Source organism: Carassius carassius, chromosome 1 (assembly GCF_963082965.1).
Source record: "Carassius carassius chromosome 1, fCarCar2.1, whole genome shotgun sequence".
Taxonomy (NCBI): Eukaryota; Metazoa; Chordata; class Actinopteri; order Cypriniformes; family Cyprinidae; genus Carassius; species Carassius carassius.
The window spans coordinates 44,852,862-44,876,301 of record NC_081755.1 but is presented as its reverse complement, the minus strand read 5'-3'; the positions used below and the strand labels follow the sequence as shown (position 1 = coordinate 44,876,301).

The 23,440-nt window shown below is 37.6% G+C and overlaps 3 protein-coding genes and 1 long non-coding RNA gene across 4 annotated transcripts; 2 read left to right on the top strand and 2 right to left on the bottom strand.

Moving 5' to 3' along the window:
* Positions 1-1,181: 1,181 nt before the first annotated feature.
* On the bottom strand, positions 1,182-10,963 carry LOC132152288 (zinc finger protein 653-like). The gene is made up of 10 exons (XM_059561093.1): positions 10,551-10,963; positions 10,069-10,109; positions 9,661-9,978; positions 8,821-9,290; positions 6,206-6,353; positions 5,995-6,070; positions 3,213-3,324; positions 2,728-2,842; positions 1,974-2,073; positions 1,182-1,877 (listed from the first exon to the last, which is right to left on the bottom strand). Exons 1-10 carry the CDS (start codon positions 10,826-10,828, stop codon positions 1,700-1,702), a joined length of 1,836 nt encoding a protein of 611 aa, XP_059417076.1. The 5' UTR covers positions 10,829-10,963; the 3' UTR covers positions 1,182-1,699.
* LOC132152314 (uncharacterized) lies at positions 4,707-5,758 on the top strand. The gene is made up of 3 exons (XR_009436486.1): positions 4,707-4,773; positions 4,817-4,887; positions 4,959-5,758. It is a non-coding gene; the product is annotated as an uncharacterized LOC132152314 (long non-coding RNA).
* Positions 10,964-10,986: 23 nt separating the features above from the next.
* swsap1 (SWIM-type zinc finger 7 associated protein 1) lies at positions 10,987-12,713 on the top strand. The gene is made up of 2 exons (XM_059561103.1): positions 10,987-11,499; positions 12,127-12,713. Exons 1-2 carry the CDS (start codon positions 11,239-11,241, stop codon positions 12,688-12,690), a joined length of 825 nt encoding a protein of 274 aa, XP_059417086.1. The 5' UTR covers positions 10,987-11,238; the 3' UTR covers positions 12,691-12,713.
* Positions 12,714-14,504: 1,791 nt separating this feature from the next.
* LOC132152299 (erythropoietin receptor-like) lies at positions 14,505-23,258 on the bottom strand. Its single transcript, XM_059561099.1, has 8 exons — positions 23,018-23,258; positions 22,042-22,174; positions 21,715-21,884; positions 21,164-21,315; positions 20,918-21,074; positions 19,602-19,689; positions 18,979-19,066; positions 14,505-15,595 (listed from the first exon to the last, which is right to left on the bottom strand). Exons 1-8 carry the CDS (start codon positions 23,097-23,099, stop codon positions 14,906-14,908), a joined length of 1,560 nt encoding a protein of 519 aa, XP_059417082.1. The 5' UTR covers positions 23,100-23,258; the 3' UTR covers positions 14,505-14,905.
* Positions 23,259-23,440: the final 182 nt, after the last annotated feature.

Genomic DNA, 23,440 nt, shown 5'->3' with positions numbered 1-23,440 from the left:
AAAATTAGCATCATAAGGACATTTACATTAAGAAATACCACAACAAAGAAATGTAAGTGAATATGGCACAAGGGGAACCTTTTGTACCAGTGAGTTAAAGTATTCAGTAACACTTCCCTGTGCCGCTCAGATTCAGAGCCATTCTCACAAATTATTACTGGTGATCAGCATCACAGAGTTCCTACTTTTCATGGACCAGGAAGCATAAACAAGTGAAATGAATTTTGTATTTAGAAAATAATGCCTGGTTCCATCCGCACAATTGACTTGTTTTAGTTCACATATTCTGTGTATTTGTCTAATTTTGCATGTCATTTACATTTAAAATAGCATAAGGTAGGTGAAATATTTCCGTTGATTTCTTAATGAACCGAAAGAGAAAAAAGCAGGATGAAATGATGATAATATCAACACCACCAACTAAGAATCTACAAATATGATCACGTATTTATAGTAGTATGTATATGTTGACAAGTATAGGTTGAACCTTGAAGGAAATAATGTCCCCTTGGTTTGAATTTCATCTTACCAAAATTCTGAAAGCTTGGAAAATTCTGAATTAAATAGAAGAGAATAAATTAGTTCACCCCAAATTTTTTTTTTTTTTTTTTTAATTAAGGTTTTTATACAATTTCAGATAGTCGAGTCAAGATATAGATGAGCTTGTTTCCTGACTACATCATCTTGACTACTCGTCAAAGGATCCTCTACAGTGAATGGGTGCCGTCAGAATAAAAGTCCAAACATCTGATAAAACAATAATCAATAAGTAATCCACACCACTCCAGTCCATCAGTTAATGTCTTGTGAAGCGAAAAGCTGTGTGTGTTTGTCCATCCATCAGTAAAACATTTTTAACCTTAAACCATTGCTTCCGGCTATATTATTTCCTCAAGTGAAAAAGTCATCCCATCTGAATCAGGAGAGAAATATGCACAGATAAAACTCTGTTTACAAGCAACAGTCCAAAACAGTTCTAAACAAATGTTTTGCTGTTTGAACCCTCATTCTGACGGCACCCATTCACTGCAGAGGATCCATTGCTGAGCAAGTGATGTAATGTGAAATGTAATGTACATTTTGTAAAACACGAATGTGTTGATAGTTATGTGTTCACAATTGAAGTATATAGATAGGGTTCAGTGTTCAAGCATCAAAGCTGCACTGTAGCTTAAGTTATAAATTAACAGAATTTTCCAACAGAAGGTTTTTTTTTGTGTGTGTTTTTATGTGTTTTGGACAAGGCAATGTAAATAAATTGCAGTTTTAATAAAGGTTTCTGCAAGACACAGCAGAAATATTTTAATTATTTCACCCTGATTTGGATCTTGGATTAAGAAAAAAACTGCTGTAAACATTAATATGTTTGTTCATACAGTGGCAGCAGAAGTACAGTTTTGTTTTTCTGTGTCCAGCACAGGAATGAACTAAAAACACACTTTAGACAGACAACAAAATGGTTTTGATTCTCTCGATCAATGCCTGTCTTATTTTTGCATGTCTTTTTCTCTTCTATTTGATTATCTATCAAGCCTATTTTAGGTCAATACCAGGATTTGATGATTTAAAAAAAACAACAAAAAAAACAACAACACAAAACAAACACCTAAAAAATTCAATTTCTTGTTAAATAAACACTTTGTTCCGCAGCCTTAATAAAACTTCCCACATAACTCATGATTATCTCTTTAAGTGTCTTTCAGGCGTGCTGTTTGTCTGGATGGCTCTTGAGTTTGTGGAACTTGACACTGTCGAGTTTCTCGAAGCGTTTGCCGCAGTGTTCGCACGTGTAGTTGAAAAGCGCCTCAGATGTGTGTTTCCTCATGTGCCAGTTGAGTGACGCTCGCTGTCGACACTGATACCCACATATCTCACATCTGTAAAAATGGGTTCGAGAAAAACACTTATGAAGTGACATGTATTAAATATGGCAGATGTGGCCATAAGAGTTGTGGTTGTTTCACTGAACTCACTGTAACGGCGTTTCTCCTGTGTGTGTTCGGCGGTGCACCTCTAAGTGATTCTTGCGTTTAAAAGACTTGCCACACGTTTCACAGATAAAGTCTCGCACGCCTGCGTGAAAGAATGTAAAAATAGGTTTCTCATTACTGATAAATAGAATTAGTTGATAAAAAAGCTATGAAAAAAGCAATTTAAAAAACATTTAAATTCTTTTTATGTTATAACTTTGATAGAGCATCATCATTAATGAAAATCTAAAATGAAAGCATTTTTGTAAATGTCTTGAAACATTTCTGAAGACACTTTTGTGCTAAAGCACATTTCCCAAACCTGACCAAATAAAAAAGATAAATATTAAACAAATACAGATAAACAACACATGAAATAAATTATGAATTATTTTTTTGTTTTGGTCAGACAATATATCGAAAAAAATGCATTTTATAACCTGCTTTGATAAAATTGGAAATGTCACTAGACAGCTGTGAGAACTGCAACGCTGGTAAATTAACTTTGACAGTATTTAAAAATACTGAACCTGCAGCAATAATAATAATAAAAAAATTATAATTAATAATAACTGAAACTAATAAATGGAAATTAATAAAATATATAGGCATATAAAAATGCAACAAAATACTATATTTGAAATTAAATTAAAGTGAAAAGAGAAAAATAAAATGAATTTATGTTAAAAACGATAACAGTACAGCAGTGATACCAAAGTAGCACTGGCCAAGCACATGTAATAACTGATGACGGTACCTGAGTGTATGATCATGTGCCGATGAAGATGGTTGGAGAGATAAAACTTCTTCCCGCAGCCTGGATGAGGACAGACTTTGGTCCTGCCCTTCCTGTGCACCAGGTTCACATGATTCTGTTCAACATGCATCATAAAAATCTGTTGAATTCATTATTGAACTTACAACCAAAAGCAGACAGTCTGATTTTTAACTTGTATTTATAATTGTAGCAAAAAATTAACCAAGCAATTAAATATTTAGCAGATTTACATTTCAACGTTTACAATATTTAACCCACCCTGTATGTAGGGACATTTCATTTCCTGTTGCTAAGGTGCACCAAACTCTTAAGAGTCATCAAAACGAACAATGAAACAGACAAAGCACCTGGCTGGTTAGATTTACGTCAATGCATTTCACAGAGTCGAATTTTCCAGCTTCTATCTTTAACTGTTTGTGCACTCAGGGACTCTCTTTAGAGATGAACTGCACACACAAGCTCACCTGGAAACTGCTAATGGCCACATACACCTGACTGCAGCCTTCGTACGGACAGTGGAACATCTTCAGCATGCCATCCGCCTCGACTACTGGACCCCGGCGGCTCCGCTTAGACCTGACACACACACACACACACACCACTGAACTCAGAGCGACTCACAGTCCATACACCGTGCTGCCGATGTCCCAGACTGAGGGACTGAGTGTGAAACACAAAGCAGCAAAACAGTTTTTAGTAAAGTAACAATGCACAAAATATGATGATTTGGTGTCCATAAAGATATTAAGAAGCTGTTTTCAGCACTGATAATAAGAACCATAGTTAATAATTGTGCGCCAATAATAACTCAGCAGCAATCAATGGTTTCTGAAGGATCATGTGACACTGAAGACTGGAGTAACGATGCTAAAAAATTCTGGAATAAATTACATTTTACTATATATTCAAATAGAAAATTGTTATTTTGAATTGGAATAGCATTTAACAATATTACAGTTTTTGACTCTTTTTTTTTGGGGGGGGGGGGGGGGGGGGTTCAAATAAATGCAGCTATGGTGACCAGATCGGATTTATTTCAAGCATGTTAATTATTTCAAAGGTTTCACCAGTAGTCTCAACTAACATCAATTTTTAGGTTAGAGGTCATGACTCATGTATAAACAAATCACTGGAAAATCAAGCATGTGACAATGTAACTATAACGGTTAAAGCATGTATAAATAAGCACACTTAGATGTCTAAAGTCTGATGTCAATATAAATGTTTTTTTGAAAGAAGTCACTTCTGCTCACCAAAACTGAATTTATTTGTCAGTAAAAACTGTAATATTGTGAAATATTACAATTTTAATTAACAGTTTTCTATGTGAATATACTGTATTTTAAGATGTTTTCCTGTGATATTTTCAGCATCATTACTCCAGTCTTCAGTGTCACATGATCCTTCAGAAATCATTCTAATATGATGACTCGTTGCTTAAAAAAAACATTTTTATGTTGAACACAGTTTTGTTGCTAAAAAGTTAATACAGGTCCTTCTCAAAAAATTAGCATATTGTGATAAAGTTCATTATTTTCCATAATGTAATGATAAAAATTTAACTTTCATATATTTTAGATTCATTGCACACCAACTGAAATATTTCAGGTCTTTTATTGTTTTAATACTGATGATTTTGGCATACAGCTCATGAAAACCCGAAATGCCTGTCTCAAAAAATTAGCATATCATGAAAAAGTTCTCTAAACGAGCTATTAACCTAATCATCTGAATCAACTAATTAACTCTAAACACCTGCAAAAGATTCCTGAGGCTTTTAAAAACTCCCAGCCTGGTTCATTACTCAAAACCGCAATCATGGGTAAGACTGCCGACCTGACTGCTGTCCAGAAGGCCATCATTGACACCCTCAAGCGAGAGGGTAAGACACAGAAAGAAATTTCTGAACGAACAGGCTGTTCCCAGAGTGCTTATCAAGGCACCTCAGTGGGAAGTCTGTGGGAAGGAAAAAGTGTGGCAAAAAACGCTGCACAACGAGAGGATGTGACCGGACCCTGAGGAAGAGTGTGGAGAAGGACCGATTCCAGACCTTGGGGGCCTGCTGAAGCAGTGGACTGAGTCTGGAGTAGAAACATCCAGAGCCACCGTGCACAGGCGTGTGCAGGAAATGGGCTACAGGTGCCGCATTCCCCAGGTCAAGCCACTTTTGAACCAGAAACAGCGGCAGAAACGCCCGACATGGGCTACAGAGAAGCAGCACTGGACTTTTGGACAAATTTTGCATGTCATTCGGAAATCAAGGTGCCAGAGTCTGGAGGAAGACTGGGGAGAAGGAAATGCCAAAATGCCTGAAGTCCAGTGTCAAGTACCCACAGTCAGTGATGGTCTGGGGTTCCATGTCAGCTGCTGGTGTTGGTCCACTGTGTTTTATCAAGGGCAGGGTCAATGCAGCTAGCTATCAGGAGATTTTGGAGCACTTCATGCTTCCATCTGCTGAAAAGCTTTATGGAGATGAAGATTTCGTTTTTCAGCACGACCTGGCACCTGCTCACAGTGCCAAACCCCCTGGTAAATGGTTTACTGACCATGGTATTACTGTGCTCAATTGGCCTGCCAACTATCCTGACCTGAAACCCATAGAGAATCTGTGGGATATTGTGAAGAGAAAGTTGAGAGACGCAAGACCCAACACTCTGGATGAGCTTAAGGCCGCTATCGAAGCATCCTGGGCCTCCATAACACCTCAGCAGTGCCACAGGCTGATTGCCTCCATGCCACGCCGCATTGAAGCAGTCATTTCTGCAAATGGATTCCCGACCAAGTATTGAGTGCATAACTGAACATAATTATTTGAAGGTTGACTTTTTTTGTATTAAAAACACTTTTCTTTTATTGGTCGGATGAAATATGCTAATTTTTTGAGATAGGAATTTTGGGTTTTCATGAGCTATATGCCAAAATCATCAGTATTAAAACAATAAAAGATCTGAAATATTTCAGTTGGTGTGCAATGAATCTAAAATATATGAAAGTTTAATTTTTATCATTACATTATGGAAAATAATGAACTTTATCACAATATGCTAATTTTTTGAGAAGGACCTGTAAGTTATTGTGAATAACTTCACTATTCCAGTTTTTCCGCTTAAGTTACATTTGAAATCTTTGGATGGAAACATAGATAATGACACCAAACATTTTCAATGGTGGTGTATCAGGTGAAAAGAAAATACAAAGACTAGAGGTTTCATGTGTGGCGGTGTCTATAAGTTGACACTGACTGACCTACTGAGAGACTGCTGAAGCTCCCCTGAACAATGCGTTTCTTCACCGGGATCCAATAACCGCTTCTCAGCCAGATCTGGAGTCGTTAAACAACAACACAGTGTCTTCAGAACAATCACTGACACCGAACTCATAAGGAAGTAGCTAAAAGCGGTTAAACGTATCAAAGCACTCATGGTTAAGAGCTGAGACACAGGACAGGTCACTGTACCGGCGCTGTGTCCTGACTGACACATTTGATTATACGACACGTCCCCGATCAGCGTACATGTGACCTCCTCATCATCACCACCACCCACGTTCAGCTGAATGCCTTCAGACGCCAGAGCCTCGTAACTGGGTCCCGTAATTATGATCAGCTATTGGGAAGGATGGAGGAATAAGGAATTAGGAAATCCAAAGAGGTTAGAGTTCATCAAAGTCTGGGATTATAAAGGAAAAATCTGTGTAGACCCTCTGCTGAACACAAAAATAAAACATCCTGAACAATCAAGTACCACAAGGGACAGAACGTCACACTGAAGTATCATAAAAACAGCCCATAAAACCTGTAGACTCCATTCAATCTCTTTACCCAAGTCACATTTATTACAGTTCTGCATATTCAAAGTTCAAAAACATATGGATGCTTTATTGGAGTTTAATGGTGCTTTTTGCTCACCTAAAAACTATAAAATCTATATATAGGCTTAAATTGGAAATGTTAATAGGCAGATATGAGAAATGCAATGATGTGAAAAATTTCAATAATATCAGCGAGCACAGCAACTTTCAAGCAATAAGATATTACAACTACAATAAAAGCGAAATACTGAAAATCTAAAACTAGAAAACAAACTGCAGATAAAGTTTCAGTTTATCTTCTAATACAATTTTGAAAATGATTTTCCTAGAAATGAAGTTCTCGAAGCGTCATTCATTTAATACATTTAATGAAGGCTCAATAAATTTAGTAAACCGCTTTGAGAAATGCAAAGTTATAAATATATGTAAACTGAGATTATTATTATTATTAATGTAAGTTGATATCAAATTACTATGCCTTTAAAGCATGGAGAAAAGCAGCTTGCAAAAACTGTACTGTAACAACAGACAAAAGTCATAAAAGTTTTGCAGCAACATGCAGTTGATTTTAATTTGTAAATAAACTACCAATATAAACTACCTGGTAATATAAAGAAGTAGTTATTTTACCAAAAAATAGGATGCATGAATATGATATTCAAGGGACAGTCCACCCAAATTGAAAATTCTCTCATCATTTTCGGGTCTCACTGTTAAGCTCTTAGCTCCTCGTGGGTGCATAGGCCGTTGACGAATATCCTCCGTTTCACTCTGTTTATGGCTTTTCGCCCGAGCTCTGCCCAGTAGAGCCCACATTTCTGCCTCTACTCTTCTTCTCCAGCTGTTCCTGGGGCGACCTTGTTTCCTTTTCCCTTGGGGGGGGGGGTCCATTTCAGGACTTGTCGGGTGATGTTTGTGGCAGGCTTTCTTAGGGTGTGTCCAATGGGAAAATGGGATTTCTGGTTTTGGAGTGCATCTTAATCACTCGTGTTTTTTTTGTATTTGGATTGAGACTAATTTTATTGCTATTTGTGAAAGTCTGCCTGTCTTCTCTTGCATTTGAAATCGTGGTCTCACTGACTTCCATAATATGGACAAAAAAATACTATGGACGTCAAAGGGGACCTGAAACGGTTTGTTTACTGACATTCTTCAAAATTCCTTCTTTTGTGTTCCACAGAAGGCTGAAAGTCATACAGGTTTGCAATGTTGTGAGGATGAGTAAATGATGACAGAATTCAATTTTTTTAGTGAACTGTCCCTTTAAGACATGGGTGATGTGTTGGTGTCCATATGAAAAGATACGGACATGCAAACAGATTTATTTGCTAACAGTCAAATGGCGTACACATTCTGACAATGGTCAATGTGTATCTAGAGGGGACTTATTTACATGTCAATACAGACAATGGAAATCAAAGCAGACAAGGAAGCATCAAGGAATTTGTGTGCCTTAACGGGATACTCCTCCCCAAAATGACAATTTTGTCATGAGCAGTTTCATACTGTTTACTGCCTACTGCTATTATGTGAAATGAAACAAAATATGCAATCATTTTTAACTGGTATGCAAGCCCAGCGGAAGTAAAAGTTTACATCTTTGATTTAAATAATATGTAAATGCATGGTCCTAAAAAAGCTTTATTTCTTTTAGCAAAGTACCTTTTTTCTTTAGATTAATTCTAGTATAGAGCAGAAATAGTTTACAGTAAACAAAGTAGTATCTCAACCTTTTGACTCAAAGGACCCCCACTGTTAAGGACAACATCTGAAGACCTTCCTAAATTTCTGCTGTAATAATTACGGTAAGTCTTGTTAATATAATTATATTATATTATATTATATTATATTATATTATATTATATTATATTATATTATATTATATTATATTATATTATATTATATTATATTATATTATATTATATATACACACATTATATTGCTGGTAATATTTTAAATTAAGTTTTTAAGTTTATATTTTGTATTTACAATTTAGTTTTAGGACATTTGTTGTATGTTGTCTTTTTTAGCATTTCTTTTTTACATTTAGCAGTTTTTATACATTTTTTATTATATTTAGTTTATTTAGTTTTATTTATCTCAAAACGCCATGTTAAACTAAAATAATAAATGTTTCTTTCGCAACTAGGTAACTTTTTTTTTTACGGCATAATTTTATTTGAGGGCATATTTCGTTATCTTTGAAATGATTTGAAGTCATCTAGTGACCCTAGTGGGTCTCTTCTGTTTCCGTTGACCTACCTGAGATCCTCCCAGTGAGGAGCGCTGGTCCTGCAGCTCACATCCACCCATCACCGTCTGCAGGTCCTGACTCTCAAACAGTTGGCTCTGTGCTGGGGTGGTTGTTAACGACGGGACATCTTCTCTGGAACAACTGGCTTCATCCTGCCTCTCCTGTCTGTCCGTCAAGGGCTCTGTGACAAGCACGCATCCATAACTCTCCATCAAGCCGCCTCCGCTGTCCACCTTCTCTGAAGTTTTGGAAGCGTCTGTCTGCTCCCTGACTGGGTCGCTCTGTCTCGCCGCATCCTGACTCGAGGCTTCTCTGTCCATGAGCGCCTCCATCTCCCACTCGGCCTGGCTGCTCAGACAGCGCTCTGAGGCGGGAGGACTGCTGTGGGCCGCAGGGGACCCCGGGAGATCACCGAGGGATGTGCATGTCATCTGATGATCCACATGACGATCATCGTCTTCCACGTCACTGATGGCGACTGTAAGATTAAAAAGAGATTTGATTCAGCGTTACATGTAAAATCAAATACAACTCAAAACTGGGGGTTAGCAAGCTGATGAAACGCTAAAAATTCATGAAATAAAACAAATAATGAATGAGATCCATGTAAATTTGAAATCAATAAACAGAGCTGCACATAAAAATGACATAAAATGTTAAAAGCTTGAGGGTTTGAAATTTTGAATGCGATGAATGAAACAATTTACAAAAGTCTTATTTATTTTTACAATTGAACTAGAAAATAATAACAATAATAATAGTATAAAAATATACATGTACCACAATAACAATAATAAGATACAATTTGGGAAGCCCTACAATATGATAAGGGCGTAAGATTTTCATACCCTGCAGCTGCCCGTGGTTTTGCAGTTTCCTGCTTTTGATGTGGATACTCTCATTGACAGTAGCTTTCTTCTCTGAAGGCCTCTCCTCCTCATCTTTCTCCAGAACACCGTCCTCCTCGTCTGACTCGGACTCTCCTCCTGCAGGCCAGGGCAGGTTCTGCACAAACGAATGCCCCGCCACACACTGCCACAGTGCAGATGTAGACAAACCCACAGTGGGCTCCACGGCCCGCAGCTCAGGCTCGTGCTGACACGACTGACCGTGACCTTGATACCAGCTCACCACAGTCTGCAGGCTGGTGCCAGACACCTTCTTCCCTGAGAAATAAATAAAGACAAGGAAGCAGATGATACACTACACTTTGAAAATCAATTGGGTTAAATTTAGTAAATATAAATATTCCTCACCTTTCCTGTGACTGCTGCATTGTTCAGAAAGGGTTTTTCTCCTAACCATCACAACACAAGAGACATGTTACACCATTCATGTTCAAAAGAAAAGCTACATGAAGCTGAAGAGTGACCACAGCTGTCTCGGGTTCCCCTTTCATTGTACGTTATCGAAAACAGCTTGAGCTTTCTGCTTAAAGTCTATTTTTGTGTTCTACAGAAGAGATCAGATTATAGTACAGATAGCAGGTAGAGTATTGTATATAACTGTTTGGTACTTCATACATGTAAACAAACAAAAACAATTACGCTATAAAGTAGAGCCTAATAAATAGCAGCATCAGCTTACCAAAGAACACTTGCAAGATCCAAAGAAAACGAAGTTTGTTGTGCATGCATGCATTCATTGCAATGATGCCACAGTCAACCAACTTACTGCACAGTGATTTTAAGAGGGATGCATGATCATAATATGGCGTTGGTGAACTCTTAATACGTACTTGCCGTATTTCTGCTGGTATTTCTCTCCATATGCAGAGTCGAGCAGGATCAGATACTCGGCGAGCCCCGCGTCGCTCAGGCTCGTGCGCGCGCGCAGCTCGCTCCACAGCCGATGCGCTTCTCCCAGATAAACGCGCCGCACATCGTACTTCTTCCGCGACTCGAGCCGCCGCTGAGCCCGGTCCGCGTCGGTCAGCCTCGGGCGACCCCTGCAGCGGCGTAAGATGGCTTTGATTTGCTCTCCGGTGGCTTTGGGGTCTGTGTTTACCGCCGCCATGTTTCGTATCAGCTGTTGAGTTGTTATGTTTTGTCTTAAAGGGAAGTGCCGTGTGTAGCCTTAAAGGAAGTGGATTATTTATTTATCTATTTTATTCATTGTTTTATTTTAACAATGTAATCCTTTTTTAGATGATCAATACGTAAAATGTACGATAATAAAAAAAAATATTAGTAGCAATTTTAAACGAGGATAATTCCATATTTATTTGACCCGACACTTTGATTTGGCCAATCAACAGTGAGCACTCTATTCTACGATAGCCAATCAGATGCGTTGTTCCAACAGTAGGCGGTGCGACGTCAAGTTCGCGGGAGAAGAAGCATGTTGCTTTTACGTTACACAGTAGCTGCAGATAAGTCATACTTACATTAAAATTAATAACTGCTGTAATTTGAAGGCAGATTGTTATGGCTGATATTTTAGGAGTCGTTTTCAGACGGTTCGCGTCGGGAACGGTAACGACTGATGTCATATTTCCCGCTGAAGCAGAAGGAAACACTCTGGTGCTCGGGGATGTGAACATAAGTAGATCTGTGTTGTTTCTTGCGGCTGTTACAGCTGCCACAGATCTGGGGCTCAAAGTACTGTTTTTCACACAAACCCCCTTTCAGTCTCTGCCGGTGTCTTTGAGAGCTTCAGTGCCTGGATTAAAACTAGAGACTCTGAAGGTAAAAACAATGGTTCGTCAATATAATTAATGAAGAATATATGTAATACAAGGTAATTCAGTCAAAAGTGCCATAAACCACGTAAAAGAAATTGTGCAATATTTGATCCACTCATTTCTAAGGCCTCAAATGTATCAATACAATGAAAACTTGCTGTAAAACTGCTGTAAAAATTCTGATTGATAGTTATGGTATTAGGAGATATTGAATGATAACTTGATATTTATATGCATTTATGTAAGTAGCTGCTTCACTGTTCATCTTGATTTCCATTACAATCCATTTCCAACATTACTATCAGGATTTCATCTTACGTTTTGGCCATATAAATATCAGCATCTGCACCAAATTGCACATTTTTGGTCAAGTAAACACTACAAATTAATATTATATCATAATATATGATAAACAAAGAAAACATAATGTTCACACTCTAAGATTACAGCTTAAATATATATATATATATATATTTTAAAATACATAATGTTTCCAGCAGAATGAAGCCTGATGAAGACCTGACTTTTTTGTTCTTTGTTAATACCAATTTACATTTCTCTGCTCATAATGCATGATTCATAACAACAAAAGGTTTTTTTTTTTTTTTTTTTCGTGCATGTCCATTTACAGAATGTCAAGTTTGTATATGTGAAGACTTTGGAGGAGCTTGCTGAAGATCTAGCGTCCCTCCATGAGCTGGCGTCTGAGGCTGCGTCTCCTCCCTCTCTGATCATCGTGGACGGTCTGGATCATTATTTGCACGGGTCTCGAGGTGGACCGCTACAGGACGACCTGAGTCCCGTGGCCCATGTGGCGGCCCTCCTGCATGACACCGCTGCTTTTCTCTCCCAGATCCTGCAGAGAAGAGCAGACGGCCAGGGCCTGTGCAGAGTCATGGTCTCCTTTCAGTCTGAAGGTGAGGGCAGTCGGGACAGTGAAGCGCTGGCACCTGAGCTCCTCCTCTCTGTGCTGGACCGTTACCTGCAGGTGAGGTGCACGCTAGAGGAAGTGAAGCGTGACGGGGAGTGGCGGGTGTATCTGTCAGTCATGTGTCCTGCGCTGGTTCAGCAGTGGCACATGGTGCTGCGGGCAGGAGGTGCTCTGGAGTTCAGGCCAGTCTTCGGTGGAGAACAGCAGATTCTGGAGCAGCCAGAGAAAAGCAAACAGGAAAACGAGAGATGTGGAGACAACTGATTAAAGTTCATATTGCAATACAACCTATTTCAGTTTGTCAGTTTGACAGGCCATACCTGATCAGAAATTTTAATGTTCATACGTGATATTGACAAAAGGAACGTAAACTTTTCTTGACTAAATACAGATAGTCATCCATATTTGGAGAATTTATTTAGCATTGACAATGTAAAAAACCTACAATTTAATGTGAATTTAAAGTTAAGTATGAAATGAATCTCAGCATTTATTTGTTGTATGCCTGCTTTGCATTTTATTTCCAGAAAACCATTTATTTCCAGAATACATTTGATTTTGCTCTTTATTTGTTTCCTCTTGATTAAGTTTTTTTTTTTTATCTAAATAGATTGAATACTTGATTACATAGCTTTTTTGTATTTTCCAGAATTTATTTTTTTTAAGTTTGATTTTTTTTTTTTTTTTTACAATTTGTAAATTACCCAAAATCAATCATTTTCATTCTTTTCCATGTTTTTTCCTAATTAAACATGAGTTACTAGCTGTTTCAATCAGCTGAGTCGGCTGTTAGGAGTCAGTTTTTCAGTCACCTTCTCAAGGGCTCAGTCATCTGCAAATGCTCCATAATTGTTTTTATGCATGTTGGTGCAAAAAAGACTGTTTGGAAATTTGCAGATTTCTTAAGTCTCAGAAATTGGGCTACACAAAAGAAGAGGTTATACAAAGAGAGAGTCATTCATTACATTTTGAATGAACTATAACACTAACACAGAGAACATAAAAAAGAGGAAATGAGAAGAAACTTTTTTTTTTTTTTTTTTTTACAAAATATGACTTTTTATTGCTGATAAAAAAGGACAAATAGATATTTAGAAACTTACTAATACGTTTTCAGTCTTATTACCAATGTAGTTATGAAATAAAACACTTAGTGATTGTAAAATTGGATTGACAGGACTACATGTCAAATGTGTCAGAAATGGCATACATATCCTTTTTTTTTTTTTTTTGCAAGTTTCCATACTCAAAATGGTAGCAAGGTTGCCAATTTCCCTTGGTTAGCTCAAAGTAGTTCACAAATTCAACACATGTGGTTTAACCTTCAGAATAAGAACACATAAAGAAATGCAGACAAACTTAAAGTAAAACTGACGCTGGAGGTTTCTGACCATACTGCATATTACAAACAAATATACAAATTAACTTAGTACACTACTAAAAAATTTAAGTAATATTTTAGTAAAAGTAAAAAATGACAGATTTTTTTGTTAATGCCACCAAAGTGGGTTAAGTTTCAACTATTGGGTGCTAGTTGTATTTTAGGAAGGGTGTAATAATCCGAAATCAACTGCAAACGCTGGTTTGAAATGCCCGCTGTTCTCGATCTAATCAGGTCTCGCTACAAGATGTGTCACAAAATTCTGTTTCACTCAGAAATGTCACTTATGAAAAAAAAAAATGAATTGCAAATGTCAACAATGTCATGGTTGGCTTTAAGCGAAATGGTCTGTTCCAAATCAACCATACAAGCATTCCCAGAATGCACCAGAAGAACCAAGAATGGATGGATGAATTATCAATTCAGTTGTTGTTAAGTTTCATGTCCTCCTCTAGGCCTTAATGTTTTACAGATCTGAAAAATACATATTTACTTAAACCACAAGACAAAACAGAAAACTGTTTTAAAAAAAATATATTATGTACAATTTACAAGACAGATTAAGACTTGGGAAACCCCAAACAGAATGATATATGAACTGCCATCAGTCACTTTCCACGAAGAAGCTTAAAAAAACAACAACTAATAAACCCTATTTGTGGAAAGTGCAACCCCCCCCCCCCCCAAAAAAAAAATCTTCTGGTATTTTAGTGGGTATAAAAAACAGCTGCCATGGTAAATAATGTTAGCTTATTTTATCCTTTGGGAGTTTTTTTTTTTGTATCTGAAAATTCCAAGTGTTTTCATGCATATGTCCTTTAACTTCATGTCTCAAACAGAAACCAGTAAGATCCTGATGTGAATTTGTAAAAGCAGTAGTATCTAGATCATGTCCTGTACAAATCAGTTCTTTTTGACTTCTATTGTATGGATGAAAAAATGGAAGTCAATGGCTACCAGCAACTGGTTACCAATGTCCTTCAAAATATCTTCTTTAATGTTCAACAGAAGTGAAGCTGAGCAAATGATGACAGAGTATTCATTTTTGGGTGAACTTTCCTTAATGTGGATTTACAAAACAGGACCTGTGCTGGACTCTTATCCGGATTTAATGTATTGACCAGAGAGTGACCACTTGTGGGGGAAGATCTCGTTTTTGTAATCATTTGTGTATATCCTGAGTCCCCCGAGCTCTACGATCCTGCTGGAGCTCATCGAGCTGTAGTCCATTGAGACCCCTGAGTCTGCGACCGCCATGTAGGCGTATCCCGGCCCTTTGGGGGGCCAGGTGTGGTTGGGATACTCTAAGCTTGATTGTGACGACAGTCTGCCCGAACCCGAGCTCTGCTGCAGGGAGCCAAGGTCGGAGTGTGAGATGCTCAAGGACGACGTTCCTGCGGTGCTGAAGAGCGTCTGGAGCGGTAACGTCTCCTCGAAGACATCGACCACCTGCTGCTCAATGTCTCCTTGATTGAGGGTGACGTAAGTGTCGTGTGACTGCAGTAACGAGGACTGGGAATGAGATTCAGGGTTTTCCTGAAGAGCCCTCAGCTGATCCATGAGCCAGTGAGCATGAGGAGTGTCTCGCCATCTGTCCGTTAACCCCGAGTCCGAACGCTCGCTCTCCTTCTCCTCATCCTCCTCCGCAGGTTTCATCTCCTCTCTCTGGGATGTGCCGTGGCTGGTCAGGGAAACCTCGGACAAGACCTCCAGCGGTGAAGGAAGCTCCTCTGTGTACACATGGACTGATCTGCCCCACATGCTGCCATTATTGTGGCTCATCCAATCCTGAGGGCAGAGGAAACACAAAATAGTTAATTACTAAACATCTAGCTCTAGTAGTGATCTCATTTTCAGTTTCAATAAGCTTTCCTACCAAAACACACACACACACACACACACAAAATAAAATAAAAGCCTTGCAATGAGTACTGAATCCGGCTAACTGAAACTTGGCACAGTACTTGCATATCGTTGCTCTTTGGTTTTGATTGCTTCTATTTGATTGCGTCCTCATTTGTAAGTCGCTTTGGATAAAGTCATCTGTTAAATGACTAAATGTAAATGCAAGAGGTTGGATTGTGGCTTATGTGATTATGGACTGAAATCCATGGACATTTAATAAACTATCATTTGGCTATTTTGTAAAAACCAGATTTCAAAAAAGTTGGGACACCACAAATTTTGAGCAAAAAAGGAATGGAATAATTTTCAAATCTCATGAACTTATATTTTATTTACAATAGAATATAGATAACATATCAAATGTTGAAAGTGAGACATTTTGAAATGTCATGCCAAATATTGGCTCATTTTGGATTTCATGAGAGCTACACATTCCAAAGAAATTGGGACAGGTAGCAATAAGAGGCCGGAAAAGTTAAATATACATAAGGAACAGCTGAAGGACCAATTTGCAACTTATTAGGTCAATTGGCAACATGATTGGGTATAAAAAGAGCCTCTCAAAGGGACGGTGTCTCTCAGAAGTCAAGATGGGCAGAGGATCACCAATTCCCCCAATGTTGTGGTGAAAAATAGTGGAGCAATATCAGAAAGGAGTTTCTCAGAGAAAAATTGCAAAAAGTTTGAAGTTATCATCATCTACAGTGCATAATATCATCCAAAGATTCAAAGAATCTGGAATAATCTCTGTGCGTAAGGTTCAAGGCCGGAAAACCATACTGGATGCCCTTGATCTTCGGGCCCTTAGACGGCACTGCATCACATACAGGAACGCTACTGTAATGGAAATCACAACATGGGCTCATAAATACTTCCAGAAAACATTGTCGCTGAACACAAACCACCGTGCCATTCGCCGTTGCCGGCTAAAACTCTATAGGTCAAAAAGACGCCATATCTAAACATGATCCGGAAGCGCAGGCGTTTTCTCTGGGCCAAGGCTCATTTAAAATGGACTGTGGCAAAGAGGAAAACTGTTCTGTGGTCAGACAAATCAAAATTTGAAGTTCTTTTTGGAAAACTGGGACACCATGTCATCCGGATTAAAGAGGACAAGGACAACCCAAGTTGTTATCAGCACTCAGTTCAGAAGTCTGCATCTCTGATGGTATGGTGTTGCATGAGTGCGTGTGGCATGGGCAGCTTACACATCTGGAAAGGCACCATCAATGCTGAAAGGTATATCCAAGTTCTAGAACAACATATGCTCCCATCCAGACGTCGTCTCTTTCAGGGTAGACCTTGCATTTTCCAACATGACAATGCCAGAACACATACTGCATCAATTACAACATTGTGGCTGCGTAGAAGAAGGATCCGGGTACTGAAATGGCCAGCCTGCAGTCCAGATCTGTCACCCATAGAAAACATTTGGTGCATCATAAAGAGGAAGATGCGACAAAGAAGACCCAAGACAGTTGAGCAACTAGAAGCCTGTATTAGACAAGAATTGGACAACATTCCTATTCCTAAACTTGAACAACTTGTCTCCTCAGTCCCCAGACGTTTGCAGACTGTTATAAAAAGAAGAGGAAATGCCACACTGTGGTAAACATGGCCTTGTGAGATCTGTTGATGCCATGAAAATTAAATTCAACTTATTTTTCGCTTAAAATGATACATTTTCTTAGTTTAAGCATTTGATTTCACGAGTTCACGCTTACATATAATTAGCTGAGGTATGGTATGCGTATTTGGCGTGCTGTCCAGGGAAGGGCTCTGAGCTCGGGAATGGCCTGAACCTAGAGTACCCCCCCTTCCCCGTCTAATTATAAGGTGAACTCGAAGTGAGAAGATGGGGTGGAGGAGGGATGCTGATTAACCGTCAATGGATAGAGGTAAGTCAGCGATATTTATACTGTGAGATTGATTACTAGATTGTGGTCCACCTGTGTTGATTAGACTAAATATCTGACGCGCTCCTCCCGAACCTTGTTAACGAAAACATCATATGTCATCAATGTTGTATTCTGAATAAAATATTGAAATTTGAAACCTCCACATCATTGCATTCTGTTTTTATTCACAATTTGTAGAGTGTCACAACTTTTTTTGGAATTGGGTTTATAATTGGCTAGTAACTATGTTCACTGTAAAAACATTAATATTGTGAAATATTATTGAAATTTAAAATAACCCTTATGTTCTAAAGTGTAATTTATTCCTGTGATTAAAAGCTGAATTTTCAGAATCATTACTTCAGTGTCTTTAGTGTCACATGATCCTTCAGAAATCATTCTAATATGCCAATGAGGTCAAGAAGCATTCATTATTATTAATGTTGTGCTTTCTTATATATTTCTTTGGAAACCATAATAGTTTTTCCAGGATTCCATGATGAATAGAAAGTTCAAAAGAACAGCATTTATCTGAAATAGAAAATATTATAAATGCCTTCTCAATGTCACTTTTTTAACAGAAAATTTAACTTAAAAAACAAAAAATAAAGATTACACTGAATCTCGTAGGTCACACTTTGCAACTAAATGGATGTAGGTACTGTTACTTCCTCTACAGTCAGAAATCTGGGTGTTATATTAGATAGCAACTTGTCTTTTGAAATCATATTTTCCATTTCACAAAAACTGCATTCTTGCATCTAAGAAACATTGGCAAGCTACGAAACATGTTATCTTTTTCTGATGCAGAAAAGCTAGTTCATGCATTCATGACGTCTAGACTGAACTATTGTAATGCACTTCTATGTGTTTGTCCTGCTTCTTCAATAAACAAGCTACAGCAGCTAAGAGTCCTTACAAGGTCAAGGAAATATGATCATATTACCCCAATTTTACAGTCTCTGCACTGGCTACCTATTAAGTTCCGTATTAGTTACAAAATATTACCACTTGCCTACAAGGCCCTAAATGGTTTAGCTCCTGTGTACTTAACTAGCCTTATAACACGCTACAATCCATCAGGCTAAAGTCCACTAAAGGAGGTAGAGCTTTTTTGCATTTGGCTTCCAAATTCTGGAACAACCTTCCTGATAATGTTCGGGATTCAGACACACTCTCTCTGTTTAAATCTAGATTAAAAACGCATCTCTTTCACCAAGCTTGGTCAAACACATAGTCTTTTGCATCAGTATTCATTCCTTTCCAAAAATATCTGTTTATTCAACACTCATCATTTTGATTAAATTATTAAACAAACAGTATACGGTACTTTGTAAATGATACCTATATTGAAATTGAATAAATTACCTTAAAATCCCCTTTGTAGACAGTAAAAAGACCTGGAAACTTGTGCTCTGGTGTCGGGATGTCAGGCCAGAGTTTCTTAAGAAGAAACCTGTAAAGCACACAGAAACAGTTCAGTATATTTCCCAACAGACATTAAAATCTGTTAATTTAATGCATGAAATATAAAGTTTCCACAGTTACATTATGTGCAAGTGTTTCAGTAACCTACATGTCTCTTTGTCCAGCCATACATGCAAAGACAACCTTAAAGGTGCTGTATGTAAGTTTTTGACTCAGTTAACATATTTGTTTATCTGAAAAACAATGCTACAGTCAGTTATTTTCAGCACCTCGGGTTGCTAAATGGCGGGAAACACAACGTATTTCAATTCAGTAATGGAAGCTGGCAAACGAAAGGGATCAGAGCGTCAATCTGACAACAGGCCGGGTGAAAAAAAAACCCTCTCCAATATTTAGCATTTGGACTGCAATACCTAGTTTAACCACTCTGTGTCAATCCTATGTACAGCACCTTTAATCAGCCTTTACTGAACAACGGTTCAAAGACAATAGTGTCCCTCATAATAGTATTTATATATTTGTCCTTATTTAGATAGTAACGGTGTGCACTCATGAAAACTGACTTTTGGTGGGACAGAATCACAGTCAGAGACAGCAGGCAGAGGATCAGTCCGATGGAAAGAACCAGTAACACGATAAGCGGATCCACATCTGTTAGAAAAAAGAGAGAAACAAAATGATTGTGGTCTTCCTTAGCGGTCTTACAATGCTCGTCAATGTCAAATGGATTGAGATAGCCAATCAAATCAAAGTAGGCGTGGTTTACTTGTCACATATTCAGAGAACAAATTCTGTGCGTTAAAGGGATACTCCACCACAAAATGAACATTTGTCATTAATCACTTACCACCATGTCGTTCCAAACCCGTGAAAGCCTAGTCTTCATACGTTCTTCTGTTTCAGCTGCCCCACAATGATACGTTTTCTATGTGTATTTACGCTTTGATTTGAAAGAAAACAGCACATCCTTGTTCGCAGAGCGTTCGCAGGCTTAGTTCAGCTCATATTCTCCAAAATGGCGCTACGGTTATATATGGAGAGACAGAGGAGACGAATTGTTGAATTGTTGTTTTTCTTTGCTTACTAACAGTATTCTCGTCGCTTCATAACGTTACGGTTGAATCGCTGATGGCTGATGGACTATTCTGACGACTTCTTTCATACTTTTCTGGACCTTGACAGTGTAATTTACTTGTCAGTCAATGGGACTTTCACAAGCCTCCTCGTTTTCATCCAAATGATCGTAAATTGTGTTCTGAAGATGAACAAACCTTTTACAGGTTTGGAACGACATGGGAGTAAGTGATTAATGACAACATTTAAATTTTGGGCTGGAGTATGCCTTTAAAGTTTGAAAAGGGCAAGGTAAGATAACATTTAAATATGCAACAACTGTTTTACCATAGAAATGTGTACTTCCCAACTAGAATTATATAGAATTTCTATCACCATTCAATGTCTTTTTAATTCATTAAAAAATGTACCCCCACCCCAGTGTTCATGAAATGTTATGAAATCTTAGCAAATATCAACTGCCGTTTTTTTGTTTTGTTTTTTTTTGCTGTGAAATGTGAAAATATTATCATCGCCCGTCTCATTATATAAAGTTGGATATATAAGTAGGGTGATAGGCCTATAATTTAAAAATGTCTAGCAAGTTAAACCTTGATCACAAATCCGTTGCAAAATGTAAACTATCATTGCCCAGCTCTATTTGCTAAAAACAATTGTATTTATTAAGATAAACCTTAACAGCATGAATTTCTGTAAAGTTGTGTTAAAACGATGTGCATTGTGAAAAGCCCTTAAAAAAAGACTTGATTTGAAATGTTTTATACATTGATTGTACTTTCAGAAAGCATTTAAAAGCACCACGTACTGCTTGGCGGCGTGACTCCAAACACAGGTTCGGTCCAAGCACTCCAGTAGCCTTTGTAGGCAACGCCATCGGGTTTGACACGGACCCACACCTTGTATCTGATGTCCGACTCTAAGCCAAGCAAAACCAGCATCGTGCTGACTTTTATGACCTCCACCTTCAAAATAAATTCACCAGTGAGTTTGAACTAGATGCAAACTACGACAGCTCATTCAAGTGGCACTAACGGTTCGTGAAGTGCAATACCTTGCCCACGTTACTTCCCTCCGCTGCGTATCTGACCTCGTATATCATACTGTCATCCATGTATTTGAGCTGAGGAGGCAGCCAGCTAACGTTCAACTGCCCTTCCTTCCCTGAGCTCATGACCGTGAGGTTTCGGGGAGGATCTAGAAACACTGTGAAAGCAAAGGCATTGTAAAACATCTTATATGAAGAGAACTAAGGGCAGAGTGCTGGGTTACAAATTGTACTCCGTTACTAATTACATGATAAATTTGTAGTCAGTAACGTAATCTATTAGATTTCACAATTGATGTCATCTGTTAGGATTACTTTTGGCCTAACTTGTTGACGTTTATCACATAGATTTAATATTGTTTTGTACCATATTGATATAAAAATACAAAGAGAGAGAAAAAGAGAATCCATTTTTTTTGTTATCAACAACATGATAAGGGTTTACTAAATTGGGGTTTGTCACATAATAAGACAATGTAGTCATGTATACCCATCACTATGTCTTCTTAGTGAAGATTTCTTCACTTATTACTTTTACAAAGCTTTCACAGACTTACAGAAGTTCTCCGCGTTAAGGCTACGAGTGTAGAGCATCTGGCCATCGCAGAGAACCTGCACATGAAGAGTCGTGAAGAAGGGGGTTTTGGCCAGTTTGCAGAAGAAGATGGTTTTGTTACTGGCCAGTAAAGACAGAGATGAAACCCCACAAGCCATCTTTTTCTTATTCCTAAAGACAGATGAAAACAAGAAATTGTGTCAATTGATATTTTCACAGGACAACTGAACTAAAAAACGACCTGAATAACATTTTATGCCTTCTTTAAAGAGACAATGTTATGATTTAGTTTTAGCTTTGGACCTCAAAGCATGAATCAGTTACTTACTCGTATGAATATGTGAAGGTATATTGATTGTGTAAATGATTCCTCTCTTCCTCCTCTTCCCAAAAGCATGTGAGATCCTTTCCCTCAACAAAACATTTAATATGCTCTGTTTCGTCTTGGAGTAACTGGGCCACTGAACAAACATATCACGTTATGTTGCAAGAATTGCCAGCATTATTCAAAGACATAATTTATTTTTAAGTACACAAAGCATAGGTCAACACAATTTTTTTCTTATTTTAGATTAAGCTTTTTTTGTAAATGTAAGAAATGAATAAAAATTATATAATTATAGTATCACATATATAAAAAAGTTGCATATTTCACGACTCTCAAACGAAAACGTAATTATTCTGTTCTTAGTTGCTCAGTTATTAATAATGGTTCTTATTATCACTTTTGTTGCTTGTGAAAACCACAATATATATTTTAAGGATTCTTTGCTGAACTGAATATATTTTTTTGTGTCCCTATAATGTCTTTACAGTCACGTTTGATCAGTTTAGGCATACTTTTAGAATAAAAAACGTTTTGAACGCTAGTGTATCAAAAAAATATTAAGCAGCAATAATCGTTTTCAAATTGATAATATATATATTGAGTGGCAAATCTGCATATCAGAGTGATTTCTGAAGGATCACGTGACACTGAAGACTGGAGCAACGTTGCTAGAAATTCAGCATTGCATCACAGAAATATATTAAACTTCAAAATATATTAATATAGAAAAGTTAATTTAAATTGTAATAATATTTTCCTGTTTTTTTATTTTTGGATCAAACAAATGCAGTCTTGGTGAGCTTTAGAGACAGTATATTGATAAAAAAAATGTTTTATTTCATCTACAGTTTTTAGACTTCTTTATAATTTTAATTTTATAATTATTATATTTCCACATTTTTTTTGAATTTAGAAAGTCATGAAATATGCATGTAACTTCATACAAAAAAAGACATTTGAAGGAAACTTTTCTTACCTTTACTTTCAAAATGTTGTCCTCCTGTAGTGACGCAAGCAAGACACAACATGAAAACAATTTTCAATCTGTTGCTCCTCATTTTTGTAATCCATTTACATTACAAATGCACCACTGTATAACGATCCCGAAAGGTGTATCCTCCTTTGCAGGTGGGCTTTTTGTCCAAATTGTTTTGCGGACACCATTAAGAGTTACATGCATCTCATCCGATAAACTAATAGTGTGTTCAAACACTCTGTTTACTCCTTTACTATTTGGAGGTGGAGCGTCAAAATAGTGGGAGGAGCCTGAGTGAGGACATGCTGTCATAAGTGTTTGAAGTGCTCAGTCTTCACTCTTAAGATACAAGATTACATGCTGTCCAACCTCAAGGCTGTAGGAGTAGGAAATAATATTACTTTTTAGAGTCTAAAACACTTT

What these genes read in the sequence shown, in the direction of transcription:
- LOC132152288 (XM_059561093.1), bottom strand. Translation starts at nt 10,828, where the DNA reads ATGGCGGCGGTAAACACAGACCCCAAAGCCACCGGAGAGCAAATCAAA. An exon ending in ATGCAGCAGTCACAGGAAAG is followed by an intron (nt 9,979 to 10,068) that starts GTGAGGAATATT and finishes TTTATTTCTCAG; the next exon opens with GGAAGAAGGTGTCTGGCACC. An exon ending in CTTCAGCAGTCTCTCAGTAG is followed by an intron (nt 3,325 to 5,994) that starts GTCAGTCAGTGT and finishes TGTGTGTGTCAG; the next exon opens with GTCTAAGCGGAGCCGCCGGG.
- swsap1 (XM_059561103.1), top strand. Translation starts at nt 11,239, where the DNA reads ATGGCTGATATTTTAGGAGTCGTTTTCAGACGGTTCGCGTCGGGAACG. An exon ending in TAAAACTAGAGACTCTGAAG is followed by an intron (nt 11,500 to 12,126) that starts GTAAAAACAATG and finishes GTCCATTTACAG; the next exon opens with AATGTCAAGTTTGTATATGT.
- LOC132152299 (XM_059561099.1), bottom strand. Translation starts at nt 23,099, where the DNA reads ATGAGGAGCAACAGATTGAAAATTGTTTTCATGTTGTGTCTTGCTTGC. An exon ending in ACAACATTTTGAAAGTAAAG is followed by an intron (nt 22,175 to 23,017) that starts GTAAGAAAAGTT and finishes ATGTTTGTTCAG; the next exon opens with TGGCCCAGTTACTCCAAGAC. An exon ending in TCTACAAAGGGGATTTTAAG is followed by an intron (nt 15,596 to 18,978) that starts GTAATTTATTCA and finishes CTCTGCCCTCAG; the next exon opens with GATTGGATGAGCCACAATAA.